The sequence below is a fragment of the Micromys minutus genome (genome assembly GCF_963924665.1).
Source record: "Micromys minutus genome assembly, chromosome: 11".
In the NCBI taxonomy this organism is placed as follows: Eukaryota; Metazoa; Chordata; class Mammalia; order Rodentia; family Muridae; genus Micromys; species Micromys minutus.
The window spans coordinates 27714178-27730380 of NC_137980.1; the positions used below are offsets into that span (position 1 = coordinate 27714178).

General features: G+C 42.2%; 1 protein-coding gene across 2 annotated transcripts in view; it reads left to right on the plus strand.

The window, feature by feature from the left end:
• The window catches only part of MAPK10 (mitogen-activated protein kinase 10), a 139597-nt gene that overhangs the window by 60029 nt on the left and 63365 nt on the right, over positions 1-16203 (plus strand). The window contains exons 3-7 of one of the 2 annotated variants that reach the window (XM_080925377.1): positions 287-416; positions 5334-5392; positions 6445-6583; positions 7233-7398; positions 9680-9751. In XM_080925377.1, the coding sequence (XP_080781503.1) occupies positions 287-416; positions 5334-5392; positions 6445-6583; positions 7233-7398; positions 9680-9751 (566 nt within the window). The remainder of the gene's footprint in view (positions 1-286; positions 417-5333; positions 5393-6444; positions 6584-7232; positions 7399-9679; positions 9752-16203) is intronic. The other variant, XM_080925378.1, reaches the window with a different exon arrangement.

Sequence of the window (16203 nt, forward strand, 5' to 3'; positions counted from 1 at the left end):
GACTTACCATGGGTCATGGGCCCCATGGAAAGTTTGAGCACTTGGCTTTCCTAATCCAATCTCCAGCTCAGTGGTGCCCTTTGAAGCTGAACCCTGGCAATGTCTCACCCCATTTCCTTCTCCTTCTCCATCCTGTTGTCCTTTCTCCTCCCCATCCCATCTTCTTCCAGCCATGCATACCTTTCCTTTGTAACTTTATTTACATGTAACCTAAACGCATCCAGGCGTGATCTGGAGAGCTCTCTTCCCTGTGTTCTGAAGTCAGACTCCTTTTGAATTTTGACAGTGCTGCGTACGATGCTGTCCTCGACAGAAATGTGGCCATTAAGAAGCTCAGCAGACCCTTCCAGAACCAAACTCATGCCAAGAGGGCTTACCGGGAGCTGGTCCTCATGAAGTGTGTGAACCATAAAAACGTGAGTTTCTGTGTTGGAGGTCGTGAGGCCAGAGGAAGGCAGCAACTGCCGCTGCTGGCCGACGGCTTGCTTTGCCAGTCCTGGCTCCTAAGTTGGTTGGTTTCATTCATATGCTGCATTTGGTTTTATTGTCCCTGTGGTAGCTTCCTGCTTTAAAAATTATCCCAAAGCCATATGGCATCGAGGAGATGAGTGACTGATAGGTCCCTGTTATGAAATTAGCCTTATTTGATTATCATGCTCAAAATTAACCCAGGAGCCTCATGCTTCCCAATCAAACTGAAGCCCCCCCCAGACAAACTAAGCACCCAAAAAAGCTTCATGAGGACAAAACATGTCCTTAAGTTTTAAGCTCATAATAAATGAGAGAAGATTTGTAGTCACTGCAGTGTCTCCTGTGTGCTTCAGTTAGAGTCTGACTGAAGCTTCAGCTGTTGAGGGCCCCTCCCTGCTGTGTGAGCTTCTTGCTTTGGGAGGGGGAGACTCCGAGGGGGACCCTCAGAGCCTTTGCTCAGTGCACCTGGCTTCAGAGGCCAGTCTTTCTGAATGTCAGGCAAGGACCTCGGTCCGTGTGCCCTGCGTCTTCTTAGTGAAGAGAAAGCAAAGAAAATTCTTTAACCTTAGGATGACAATTCTGAAAATGATTACAAGTTTATTAGGCACATTTTTCTTCCACACAAATACACGATAAAATTATACGTTTATGAACAAACCTAAAAGTAACAGCGATCACATCTTCCCACTAAGTCCGAAAGTATAAACAAACCTAGGCTGTATGAAATTATCAATATATTTAAGGGAGATCTTATCATGTGGCAAGCTGTCTACCAGGGCAGTAAAGTAGCAAATGTATGCTTGGCTGAAAAGCATCTGTGATGAAGCAGCGATGTGCTTCTTCTGTTGCCCTACTCCTATGTGACTTCTGGAAAGAAATCTAGATGTGATGGAGAAAAGACTCTTATGAGTCACACTGTAAAGAAGCAACAGGTCCCTCAGTTTGTGACACCGTGGTGGGGGTGGGGATTCGGATGTTAGGGAGAACGCTGATGAATCCAGGAGAAGAAGCAGGAGAATGGGAAGAACGTTTGCAGTACATGAACTTCTACCCACTTAGCCTCTTTCCAGAGCCCGTGGAGTTCTGGAAGGATCTTGTGGAGAAATTCCCAGCAGCTTGGCCAACTTGAGAGAGGTGTTCTCCCTGATGTAGTTTGGGTAGGTTTTCAACTGTGTTTCCCAAAGGCTCATATGTTAGAAGGTTCGACTCCAGTGCTGTAATGGGAGAGGTGGCCTGTCCTTTCAGAAGAGGGATCTAAGACGAGTTGCTTTGAATATCTGGAGACATGTGTTTAGAAGGCATGAGCGTAGCTCTCATGGGAGGTCTGGGATTTCATGAGAATGTCTTGTAAAAGTGAGCCCAATTGCTTGTCCCACATCCTGCTTGGAGGTATGATCTTCCCTCTCAGACATCTCCAGAACAGAGCTAATGCTGGCACCATGCCCTGGAACTCCCAGGACAGTGACTAAATATCCTCGTTATAAAGTTACTCCACCCTCAGCATTGCCTTATAGAAGCAGAAAATACTCGAGACCTTGCTCTGATGTCTATTGTGATATCCCTGCGTATCCTGTATCCTGGGATTCATGGGAACTGTTCTTTAAGAAAAACAGAGTTCCAAATTTCTATGACAATTTATAGATATCAAACACACTCTATCCTCCACTCTATCCTTCTTTTATGTTTGCACATTTGAATATATGCATATAAGCTTATTCAAAGTTTTTTTTTTAAGGTTTATTTATTATGTATACAGTGTTCCGCTGGTATGGACACTTGTAAGCCAGGAGAGGGCGCCAGATTCCATCACAGATGGTTGTGAGCTGCCATGTAGGTGCTGGGAACTTAACTCAGGACCTCTGGAAGAGCAGCCAGTGCTCTTAACTGCTGAGCCATCTCTCCAGCCCTACTCAATTTTTAACAAAGACAAAACTCACCTATAACCAGCTGAAATTCTTCATCAATACTCAAAACAAAGGGAAGGGCTATTTAAACAGGGAGTTCTGTCAGTCTTTGGAAAGGGAAGAAAGACAATGAACTGATCCCATTAAAATTCTTTTCTAAAAATTATTGATTATTTTATTTATTTACATCTCAAATGTTACACCCCCTGGTCCCCTATTAGAGAGTTTTTCCCCATCCCCCATCCCCTTTACCTCTGAGAGGGTGTTGCTCCCTACCTCCAGTTATTTCCCCCACCCTGGGGCATCATATCTCCACAGGATTAAGCACATCCTTTCCCACTGAGGCCAGAGAAGGCAGGCCTCTGCTACAATTGTGCAAGGCGCCTTGGACCTGCCCATGGATACTTTTTGGTTGGTGGCCCAGTCTCTGAGAGCTCCCAGGGTCCAAGTCAGTTAACACTGTTGGTCTAATAATAGGAAAATCCATTTAGAGAAAAAAAAAATAAACAATTCCAGGAAGTGATGGCTGTTGTGAAGGCAGGTGACAAATGCTGACTCATGGCTGTGCCTCCCAAGACTTTGGAACAGAACGACTGAATCAGATCCTGCTGGGAAACGCTATTCGGAAGTGGAAATGTCTGTGATCTCATCTGGAACTGAGCTGTTTGTAGGGCACTTGCCTCGTGGGTTCAGCACTGCAACAGCAACACATGAGCTTTTAGCTGGGGCTTTTGGGGAGGTGGAGAGATGACTCAGTGGAAAAGAACATGGAGATCTGCAGACAATGGGTTAAGTTCTCAGCACCTACATGGTTACTCACGGCCATCAAATTCCAAGGAGTCCAAGGCCTTCGGCTTCTGCAGGCAGTGTACACATACACTCAAGCAACACACACACATACACACACAATAAAATAAATAAGTCTTTAAATGGATTATCAGGAAGAGTTGAAATGCACGAGGTAAGAAGTGAAGTGAAATAGAAGAGAGAAATCTGGAAAAGTTATAAAATAAGTGCCTAGGAAAATGAGAAATAAGAACCCAGGAGAAGGAATGGACCACGGTACTGATCAACTCCACTTCCCCACTTGGAGCGGTGTGATAATCCGGAGATCATAGCTGGTGGATCCTGAGAGGGGAAGTAGGGGTGGAGGGAAGTGGGAGGTGGGTGGGGTGGGAGGAGTGGGTTTGGGGGCAGGGTAGAAGGCAGGGGGCTAAGAGAGAGTAGGTGACAGTGAGAGTGGGTGTGGGGAGAACAGACTCTTGGGAGGAAGCTTCAGTGAGACAGCTCAGTTTAATGGGGCAATAAAGGCTATTTAAACCTTTGGGGGATGAGTAGGGGCTATTGTGGGGAGGTTGGCTGGGGCCAGGGTGCTGAGGATGCCTCATTTGCATTCGGAGGAATTCCTGGTGCTGCTGAACATCACCTTATAAGGAGTAAGGAAGTTTAATCTGAGTACTCATATCAGATATGAGGTCTCCTCCAGCAGGGCAAAGGGTTATGTATACCAGGAAATGCAGGCCCAGGGTGGATGGGAGAGCAATGCTATTCCTGCTGATCTCAGGATGAGAATTCTGGGGTTAGGACACCCCTTGACCCCACTCTTGTTCCAGGCCTGTTTCCCATGGCTCCACAGCCCCATATCATGGAAAAACGATATTGAAAGCAGCCTGTAATGTTGCTTGAGACAAATTTAAATGCCACAAGATGCTGGAAGACTGCTTTATTCAATCTTTAGGTGGTGTGTGCGTGTTTGTGTGTGTGCAACTGTGTTCCCTATGCATAGTCAAATTTTTCTAAAAACAGAAAAGCTCTGAAATAAAAGGTTACTTTATGAAATGTATTTGATTCGAGGGAAATTCGTCACCTATACGATCACGTGATGAATGCACTGCATATACACACATCATCTCACTTGACCTGTTGCCGTACACTCAGAATAACAGACAAGTTTACCACAAACACTGGATGCCTTGTGCCTTTTATAACATAATTTATCCAAACAACAATGAAAAATTTATAGAAATGACTCATTCTTTAGTTCTTTACAATTGTACTGTTTTAAGTGCATTATGTATTCGAGTGCCACTTAAGAATTTTATCAAAAGTCATTGAATTTGTTTGTGCCCTGAAGTAATTTGGATCTCAAACTAAGTTTTGGTAAAGCAGATTTCCATTCATGTCTATATTTTAAGTAGACTGTTCCCTTGTTTATATTTTTATTTTCCACTCACTCATTAATCCATAAATTTAAATGGAAAGACAGGCGGGATTCTTTATACATATAATTTACATGGAATTGTGCCAAATGTCGTTTCTTAGGCTGACTTACATTTTCATCTAATTCCTCGAAAGTCACTCAACTGAACAGCTAGAACTGAATCTAGCCAAATTTTCAACCTGCTTTTTTCGGATTTTTTTGTCTTTATTGCCCACAGTTCACCCGACCCCACCCCCACCCCCAGTACAGACTGGGCATTGGTAGGAGCAGTCTTTGATTGGCATATAGAAATAAAAGAAAGTTTCGATCCCAGAAGCAAAGCATGACTTATAGTGTGACTTTTACATGTGGGGGGGACAGGGACGCCTTGTGATAGTTTGGGGGAATCCCTTGTCTTTCTCTCCAGTGTCATTGCCACTCTGTGAAGTGACGACCTTGCAGATCGGGTGTAATCACAGAGTCACAGGAAGCGGTGCCATTGGTGGGTCTTCTCTAGTTTTGCTCTGCCTCAGAATTGATATTATGGCTTCATTAGGAACATGAAGACAGGTTTTATGTGCCCTCTCACCTCAGGCATCTGTTCTCTGAAGCAGTCCAGAGATATCCCCAACCTCTTCTGTTCCTACTGTGGCTTTATTGAGTGTCTTACAGTAAGAATAAATACAAGTATACTTCAAAAATAATTAACTTTCTGTTATCTTTCCTTTTCTTTGTCCCTTTCCTGCTCTCTCTTCCAGATTATTAGCTTATTAAATGTTTTTACACCCCAGAAAACACTGGAGGAGTTCCAAGATGTGTAAGTAACAAATGAACAAACATAATGAAGGAAGAGGAGCCCCAAATTCACTTAGACAACTCCAGAGGAAATGACTAAAATAAGAAATAGCAATAAAAATCTGGATACAATTCCCTGTCAAGATCAAAGGGACCAAAAGGATAGGACCCAGAGCCCGAGGCAACAATATGTAGAGAAGATGCTACTCTGGTGGGTGTGGCCTTCTGAAGCATCTTCAGTGCACACTCCTGGTCCATGTGCCTTTTGTTCCCCATTCCCCGTAGAACAAGGAAATTTAAAAAGCCTTATTGAATATTTGCTCATCAATTTCGTGAGATTTCTAGGATGGCTGAATTCACGTTCAATAAAAGGCAGGCTGCAGTTTTCTTTGTTATTTTGATCTGCCTTTGTGATGCCTTTAATTTTGTGCCAAATTAATCTGTTTAGAATGACAGTGACAAACATATCCCTGGGGGCAGTCATTCTAGGGCACAGTTGCTTAGTCCACACAGCTGCAGCACACTTCTAGAGGTGGCCGTCCTGAGTCCCTTTCTCATTTCTAATCATAACACTTAGGAAAGAGTTAAGAAATCAAAGAGGAAAATGTGCTTAGTAAAGGTTAGGAAACAGATGGGTACAAGCCACATACTAATGATAATGAAGAAGGCTGAGATTTTCACTCTGTGGAGTCACTGCAGCTGTCAATCAGGATACACGTGGACAGTTTCCATATTCTGACTCTAACAGTCACAGAGCTTGAAAGTTCAACCAACTTTAGATGAAGTATAGGATTCCCTGTAGTGATTGAAGGTCATTCGAGAGCGGTGCTTGTTAACCTTTGGATTGCCCTGGCCTTTTAATACAGCTCCTCAAGCTGTGGTGATATAGAACAGTGACATTGGTTCCTTTGCTGCTTCCTAACTGTGCCTGTGCTGCTGTTGTGAGTTGTAATGTAAATCTCTGCACTTTCTGATAGTCTTAGGCGACCCCCGTGAAAGGGTTGCTCGATGCCATGTTGAGAATGGCCACTCTAGACCCTCTGTTCGCCATAACATTCCGGATTTACCTTCTAGTTACTTAGTGATGGAACTGATGGACGCCAACTTGTGTCAGGTGATTCAGATGGAGCTGGACCACGAGCGGATGTCTTACTTGCTGTACCAGATGCTGTGTGGCATCAAGCATCTCCACTCTGCTGGAATCATCCACAGGGTAAGAGCTCTTACCCTGGACTTACAGTGTTCTGACTGCTGAGGACAGACAGAACAGCTTTGGATTCTTTTCTCAAGGGGGGTTGATCAAATTCCAGGCACTTGATCATTTCGTAGCATTGTCTCCCAGTTGAGTGATGTGAGGAGGGGTCTTCTGACTTTCCTCTGGTAGAATTTGAACTTGGATCTTTGCTTACTGAGAGTTAACTTCTTGAAGTCCTTTGATGACTGGAAGTCAGATGAGTAACTGAAGACAGCTCATTTCCATACTTTCTTTCTGGCCACATAAAGGCAGTTGGCCTGATCTGCTCCCCTGTCAGACCTAGAAATGATGCACATGGTTTATGTAGTCCTAAAGGAAACCCCAAGAAGTGATAACGGTAACAAATGACATGTTATTTTCCCCAAGACTTCTTTCCAATGTGAGCCTAAATTGTAAAAGAGTAACAATACAATTCCATTCTGAACTTAAGATATTGTTTAAGAGCTTTTGTAGAAATTGAAAACTAATCATAAACTTGTCACAGTAATCTTGCGCTTTACACAGGGCCCTGCAGGTAAGCCATTGTGTTGCAAAGCTGCCCTGTTAGAAAGAAATCCTGGTTCCAGTAGAAAATCAGCTCACTTTCTTCCTCTGTTTCTGTTGTCAGGACTTAAAACCCAGTAACATTGTAGTCAAGTCTGATTGCACACTGAAAATCCTGGACTTCGGGCTGGCCAGGACAGCGGGCACAAGCTTCATGATGACTCCGTATGTGGTGACGCGATATTACAGAGCCCCTGAGGTCATCCTGGGCATGGGCTACAAGGAGAACGGTAGGAAAAAACAGCCTCCAGTGTTCAGTCTTTACCACCAGGAGGGATCAGGCTTGAAGACTGTGAAGGGTGTTTATGAGAAGCAGGCAGGGCTATAGGAACTCTAAAATGCCCTGCCTAAAAAGAGTTTTAAATAGGGTGTGATTATGTCAGACAGGGAGACTCACTGCTAACTGAATTGCCATGTAGCCCAGATAAATTGTAGAAACGTGAGATGGAGGCTTTAATTCAACATCTGGCTTCTCTGTAGTACCTTAGGTTGATGATGCTATGGTCCTCAGGAAAGATGAGCAAAGAAATTACAGAATTTTGGAACAACGTTCTTCCCCAACACTAAATGATTAGTCGAGTTAGTGTCTTTCAGACTATTCAGACTATATGCTTCTTGTTCCTATAGCAAGTGCTCTGTAAGTAATAGTCCATGTAGCAACTATCTAGGAAATCTATTCTGGAGACTATATAAAGGAAAAAAAAATACATTTTACATTATGTCTTTCACAAGAAAATCTTTCAATGAGAAAATGTTGAAAGAAAGATATAGAAAAACATCTGAAATTCAAATTGAATTTTGATTGATTAAAATTAGAGGGTTTATAAAGTACTTCTTAGTAAGCCTTGCAATCTATCATTTTGTCTGGAATGTCTATTACAGAGAGCCATGTTGAAAGCCATATTTAATGTACTTAGAATTTATATTAGCTTTGTTTGGTTTGTATATGTGCCCTGAATACCAGTTTTTATATTTTATGTTCTTAATTCCTGGCAATCTATTTTCATACATTTTATTAAAAGTGTTACTGTTGTGGGTTTGAGTGTAGTTATTAAAGAGTACATTTATGAGAATCTCCTTGCCACTGAGGTTCAAAGTTGTTACTTGAGTTCTTCTAGTCTAGAGGGCAGCTGATGCCTTTGTATGAATCATGAAGAAAGTCAGTGCCCAGCAGGCCTGGCTCACTTGAATGGCCACCTTCAGAGCTGTGTTACCTCTGACTTAGATGTTAATGGAGTCCTCATTCCAACTAAATGCCAAGGAGGGTTAGTTAGAGAAAAGTCAAGAGTGGAGGCCTGTGGATACTAATAATCTATTGTCCATTTCAAGGGGACGATTCTGAATATCCCAACCCAATGAACTGATAAATGTTTGAGGTTTGGGAGATGCTATTTCCTTGATTTCATTTAGCAAATACCCATTGGTATGATCACCCCGTGTCAGTAAAGGTAAGGGAGTTCAAGATGTACAGAACCTGAAGGTCTAAGTGTGCCTGGTCTGTGTTCTTAGGACGTTGTCACACAGACAGAAGGTACACTTAGGTTACCCTTCCTTATTTGAAAGGGCACAGGTAACTACAGCAACAACAAAAGCCAAACCAAAAAAGCCATCCTCTCTTAGCCTCTCTCTGCATGGAGGAGAGTCCCAGCCCCCTCCCCCCAGTGCTGGCTTCCCTCTCAGCTGAAGGTGGTTATCATGCAGAAAAAAACAGCTTGTTCTTGCCTCAGGCATGTCCCCCCTGTGCACCTCACCCTGCCTCCCACCCCTTGGAGCAACTCCGCCTAATGTTTTTGTTTCAAAACCCCCGTGTCACTAATAAATGTGAAACCAAGAGAGATGAGGTTGGGAAGAGATGAGGTAGTTAAACAGATAGGAGGAGAGTTGGGAAATGAACGCACACACCTAAGCTTTAACACCTTTGGTGCATTTCCACATCCACACGATTTCTCTGTGCACATGCTAAATGACTATTTTTTTCCTCAAAATATTTCAGATCGAAATTAAAGTTGATGTTTATCTTAAAGGATACATTGTTGGTGAAAAGACTATGGTTTCTCACCTGCAAAGCTCACCAGCCGTCTCCTGCTGTCTTGGACTTGGTTGAGTGGGCTCTTATTTGGGACAGATGTGCTCTTATATCCCCACTGCACATAACTGAATAAAATAGAAAGTGAACCTATTCACCCTACAGAGAAGAGTCCAGCAAGTGTTTTAGAACCCTTTCCAAGACCGTTAGCTGATACCTGCCTGGATATACTGTTGGTTCAGTTGAACCTCTTTCTTGTCCATGATGTCGCCAGCTCATGTCAATAAAGCTGTCATTTGGGCAACCACACAGTACTCTCTTTAACACGTGAGAGAGCTCTCATTGTAGAGCCTTCGAAATAGCACAGTGTGATTCTTAACTCACATTGGGCCACTTCAGGTGGAATGTGAAAGTTATTTCCTAATCATCAGAGTCACTTAACCTTACTTTCCTCCTCTGTCTTCATGCCCTCTTTCCTGTTCTAGTGGATATATGGTCTGTGGGATGCATCATGGGAGAAATGGTTCGCCACAAAATCCTCTTTCCCGGAAGGGACTGTATCCTTGTACCTTTGGCTGAGGCTGCACCCGTTCTGTTTTCTCTCCTTTTAAACTCGTAACGATTTTACCAGCAGAGTAAAGACAGAAGCAGAAATGTGGGTAAGTGGGTTGCTTGACATGATGAGGTGAAGACGTCTATAATCCCACCAGCACTCTGACTGTCCACCACAAGGACTTCTCATTAATCTCTCAATAGCCCCTTGCTTCATAAATCACTCTTTCCTATAAGCCAAAATAGGAATGCTATTTTCCTCAAATAACAGAGACCACCAGACTCTAAATGAAAACCTAGCAAACAACCAACCAACAAACCAACCAACAGCAAAAACATAAATAGCAAATTAAGTTACTGTTTGCAAACCATTTCCCATCTTCTGTCTACAGCTATTTAGGATCCACAACATTCAAGCCTGTTCCCTACTACTTAGTGTCCCTCCCATTCTAAGCTTCAGTCTGTAAACTCATATAAGACAGGGTCAGAGAGCTTCTGCCACGTGTGAATATCCATCCTTAGAAGCAATGATTATTATTCCAAGTAATGGATGGCAGGTGACTTTAAGAGGACTTCCTGGTCTTGAGTTTGAGATGATAAGATGGTTTATAAATAGGTACGTGGATAGCCAGGGAGATTGCTCAGTGTTTAGTGTAAAATGTTTACTGAACAAGAAGGAGGACCTGAGTTCAAGACCCCGGCACACATGTGAAAGCCAAGTGCAGAAGCTCACATCTGTAAGTTCAGTTCTGGGCAGACCACCTGCCAGCCAACCTAGCCAATCAAGGGGCCCCAGGGTTAGCGAAAGACCCTGACTCAAAACCAAAGGTGGAATGTTATTTGAAGGGGACTCTGGGCACCTGTGATGCCCCCTGTATCCACACACACTCAAAAATGCTCACATAAACATTAGGCATTGCTTTTCCAACTATGTTTCCTAGAGAGCTATGTATGCATGAGAATTACGAAAGCAGGTGAATTTCTTCAGTGACCAGAAGTTCACTCTCTAGATACATTTTGTTCTTCTGAAATGTAGAAAGTAAACTTCACAAGGAGAATGTACTATGACAAATGCAGAATGTCTTGTGAAGGCCAGTGCAGATTATGGTGAACCCCAACTGACATCTTCGATGGCAGTGCAGAATGATTATTGGATATGAGGTTTTGGATTCTAGTACAAGAATTATGGCAGCTGACTCTATTAGCCATTTTATTTCAAAAATTCTATTAAGCAACTCTTTTACTTTACAAGAAAGATTGTGATCTTATTTCAACATCAAAAGGGTTATATTTTTAAAAAGTATGGCTCAAGAAGAAGTTAATAGGAAATGGTCATTTATGCATTCTGCTGGACATTAGTATGATTTTTGCTGAGTTCAAGCATTAACACGAAGTGCAAATGTCTTCTAGCACTTCAATAATAAAGACCTGTGAGCCATATGTTGTTTCTCAGCACTTGAAATAGGTTGAATTACAAGTGCTGAACGCATACAATGCACAGCACTCTTTGAGAGAAAAAAAACATGTAAAATGAGCCAGTAATGACCTCATAGTGATTATGTATTAGTGGCAAATTTTTTAATGTATTGGGATAAAACAGATGTTGATAAAATAAATCTTACCTGATCCCTACTATTCTTTTCTAATGCTGATATTAACACATTTTAAAATTGCTTGACTAGTTTGATGAGGGCTTTGTCCTTTTTATTGGATAGTGCTGGTTTGGAGTTTGAGGCAACCCTGTGGCACCCTTTGGTCCATAATTCATTTTGGAAGGCATATGCCTTTGTCCACAGTTACATTTCACATGTAATTTGAGAACTTTGCTTTATGTCAAGTTGGTATTTGTAGTTTGAGGACCAGTTACATAACCAGTGTGGCTGTGAACAATGTTATAATTCATATTCATACGTCAGCGCTCTGATCTTACAAATAAGAATTATTCTTTGTGATTTGCCTTTGGGATAAGGTACCTTTCCATCACTGCTCTGAATGGAGTGGCCATTTGTCTTTGGGGCTCACTTGCTGGTAGAGACAAAAAAACCCGGATTCTTCCTCAGCATGGGGCATGGCTGTCATAGGTCACTCAGGCCCACAAACTAAGGATGTCCTGTGGGCTGTATATCTCTTCGCCTGCTTCTCAGACTTTCCCTTGCGTCTTGACAGCTGAGACTCAACAGTGAACATAATTGGAATAACCCTTTTCAGCCTAAGTTGGCCCTTCAGCAAAACAGCAACAACCACTTCTTTGATGATATGGTTTTTTTTTTTAAATTATTCTTTTGGGGCCTTTCCTTTATCTTCATTTTCTTTTTACAAAAAAACATTTAGACTTGAAATGAAATCATATGAAAGTCTGAACATACAGGATACGTGTACATATGAAAGGATGCATAAAACTAGTCTTTGATCCATGTGATCATAGAGGTTAAAATCTAATGAAGAGAGTGTAGACTGTAGGAAAGTGTGGCTTTACCGAGAGTGGTCTTCACACAGACCACAGGTCTTTGAACCTCAAAGAGCAGCCACAAGGATGCAAGGACTTCCCCAGAAAAGCAACATGGAGATATGCTAATGCAATTGAAATAGCTCTAAAACTTGCTGGAAGTAATACCAAACTGTTGTATACATTAATTGAGACCCTCCTTGTCTGAGTCAGGGTGTCTATTCCTCCACAAACATCATGACTAAGAAGCAAGTTGGGGAGGAAAGGAAGTAAGGACAGGAACTCAAGCAGGTCAAGAAGCAGGAACTGATGCAGAGGCCATGGAGGGATGTCACTTACTGGCTTGCTTCTCCTGGTTTGCTCAGCTTGCTTTCTTATAGAACCCAGGTCTACCAGCCCAGGGATGGCACCACCCTCAATGGGCTGGGCCCTCCTTCTTTAATCGCTAATTGAGAAAATGCCTTACAGTTGGATCTCATGGAGACATTTTCTCAAGGAAGGCTCCTTTCCATGTGGTAATTCCAGCTTGTGTCAAGTTGACACATAAAACCAGCCAGTGCATTCTTACTTCAATATCTGTAGGTTTTCCTGCCCAGTAATATTAAAATGTGCATAATTTATTTAATATTAATAAAACATTAAATTGTTCTGACTGGAAACTTATGTAACAGTCTGTATTCAACATTATTTCTCACTTCTCACAAAAACATGTCTAGTTCTGGGTATAAAGTGCGAATGGAAAAAAAATTATGGAATGGAATATTCACCAGTGCTGAGGAGTTTTCTTAAATATGTCCCTACATTTTGAGAAACACTGTGCATTTTTCTGGGTGTTTGATATTCTGATGACCTTACAGGTTGGTTTACTGAATTGGAATGGTAGTAAAGTAACTAGAATTTTAAACACAAAAGGCCAGGGAGATGGCCCAGATGGTAAAGGATTTGCCTTGCAAGCACAGGCATGTGTGTTCAATCCTGAAAACACACCCACAAAGAGCAGGCATTGAAGCACATTCCTAGAATACAGTGACACCCGGACACAGGCAGATCTCTGGACCTCACTGGCCTGGCTTAGTCGCCAACTACAGGCTAGTGAGAAACCCTGTTGCTGTCTCCAAAGACGGCAGGACTAGCCTGAGGAATAGTCTGGAATTGTTCTTTCCCTCTGTATACATACATGCTCACACACAGGCATATGCAGCTGCCCATCCATGTGCACACGAACACGTATGCAGAATGAGTACACAAATAAAGGCATTTGCTTTTCATCCGTCAATTTGCTAAATATTTTAATATTCAAATGTTTCTAAATCATTTGTTGGTTTGCATCACCTCCCCGAATCTTTATGATATTTTATGATGAAAACAGATTCCCATCACATATGCTGTCTCTATAGAGCATAGAGAACAGGGCTCTCTACCTTCCATGGGCAGTTTGTTTCTTCCAGCAACAGACTGTAGAGAAACAGCTTCAAGTCTCTGAGTGAGAAGTTTTCCCAGACAGTATGTTGTCCCTCTCTCCCTCCTTCCTTCTATATCCCCAAGGCCAAGCCTGAAGCACCGTCCTCCTGATTACCAGAGACACCTACAGCCCCACCGACTTCCCATGAGCCTTCTTTAAGTCTGCTTCCTTTTTATCTTTACTTGAAAATACATTTTCTCATGTAATATATTCTGATCACAATTTTCTCTCCCTCATCCCCTCCCAAATCCTCCCCACCTCCCCACCCATTCACCTGCTTGCATTTACCTTCTTTCTCTCTCTCTCTCTCACTTTAGAAAACAAACAGACCAAACAAGCAAACAACCCCCTAAGACCCAAACCGAACCAAAAAACAAAACAAAAAAAACCCCAAAAACCACCCCAAACAAACTGTATAAAAACCAAATGACAAAACAATCAGATGAGAAGTTTTAAAAAGTATAAGAGACACATACACACATATACACACATACACACATATACACACAGACACCTGCACACATACACACATGTACACATGCACACATATACATACAGACACCTGCACACATATACACATATACACACATACACACATATACACACAGACACCTGCACACATACATACACATGTACATGCACACTTATACACATAGACACCTACACACACATATCCATACATATACACACATACACACATATACACACAGAAATCTACGCACACATAGGCACACATATACACACAGACACCTACACACACATACACACACATATACACACAGATACCTACACACATACACATACATACATATGCACACTCATACACATACACACAAATACCTATGTACACTCTTACACACACATACACATGCACACATACACATTACACACATATACACACATATACACATTGACATACACACAATATATACACTGACACCTACATACACACATGTACACATATGTACACATACAAACACATACATGTGCCCATTCATACAAAACAAAGACCAGAATATACTAGAAGAAAAAAGGAGTAAGATTAAAAGTATCCAAAGTGACATGAGAGAAAAATGTACCCAAAAATACCACAGAAATTCTGTTGTGTTAGCATCCTCTGCTGGGCATGGCTGAGGCCTGCCCTGAGTGTGGTTTGTATCCCGGATGAGAAAATGATTTCCCTTGTGAATGGCTGTCAGTTGGAGAGAGCTTCTGGGTTAAAGATGGGAGCCCATGTCTACTTCCCTCCCAGCACTGGGAGCCCATGTGGCTTGGACCTATGCAGACTCTGTGATGCAATGAATGCCACATGCACACTCAATTAAAGTAGATCTTTTTATATCAGATAAAAATAGAGGTCAAGACAAAAACACCAAGATAGGCAAAAGGTCACTATGTCATGAAGAAGTGATCAATTAAAAAACAAAATAAAATAATTTTAAATTGAAAAGAACCTATTATAAATATAAATTATGCAACTAGAAACTGAAATTTAAAAAAAATATTAGATAGTCTCTGCATTTACATTTCAGATGTTATCCCCTTTCCCACAATTTCATCCCCCTTCCCCATTTCATTGCCTCTATAAAGGTGCTCTCTCTCCCAACCACCCTCTCTCACCTCAGCACCTTGGTGTTCCCCTACACTGGGAAAACAAGCCTTCGCTCAACCAAAGGCCTCTCTTCTCCCATTGATGCCAGAAAATGCTATCCTCTGCTGCATATGCACCTGGGGTCAGGGGGGTGTCCGTGTGAACTTATTGGTTCATGTTTTAGTCCCTGGCAACTGTGGTAGGTTTGGTTAGTTGATCATTTTGTTCTTTCCATGGGGTTGCAGAACCTTTCAGCTCCTTCAGTTCTTTCTCTAGCTCCTTCATTGGGGTCCCTGTGTTCAGTCTGATGGTGGGCTGCAAGCATCCCCCTCTGTATCAGTATGGCTCTCGTGGTGCCTGTGAGGAGGCATCCATATCAGGTTCCTACCAGTAAGCACTACTTTGCATCAGCAATAGTGCTCAGGTTTAGTGGCTGCATGTGGGATGGATCCCCAGGTGAGGCAGTCTCTAGATAATCTTTGCTCCAATCCCTGCTCCTCTATTTGTCCCTTTATTTTCTCCCATGAGCTTTTTGTTCTCTTTTCTAAGGAGGACTGAGGCATCCACTTTCTAGTCTTACTTCTCTTTGAACTTCATAAGTTCTGTGAATTGTTTCTCGGGTATTCTGAGCTTCCGGGGCTAGTATTCGCTTACAAGTGAGTACATACCATGAGTATTCTTTTGTGATTGGGTTACCTCACTCAGGATGATAGCTTCAAGTTTCATGAATTTGCCTAGGAATTTCATGAAATTGTTGTTTTTGATAGCTGAGTAGTACTCCATTGTGTAAATGTAGCACAATTTCTGTATCTATTCCTCTGTTGAAGGACATCTGGGTTCTTTCCAGCTTCTGGCTATTATACATAAGGCTGCTATGAACATGGTGGAGCATGTGTCCTTGTTAGACGTTTGAACTTTTTTTGGGTATATGCCCAGGAGTGGTATAGCTGGATCTTCA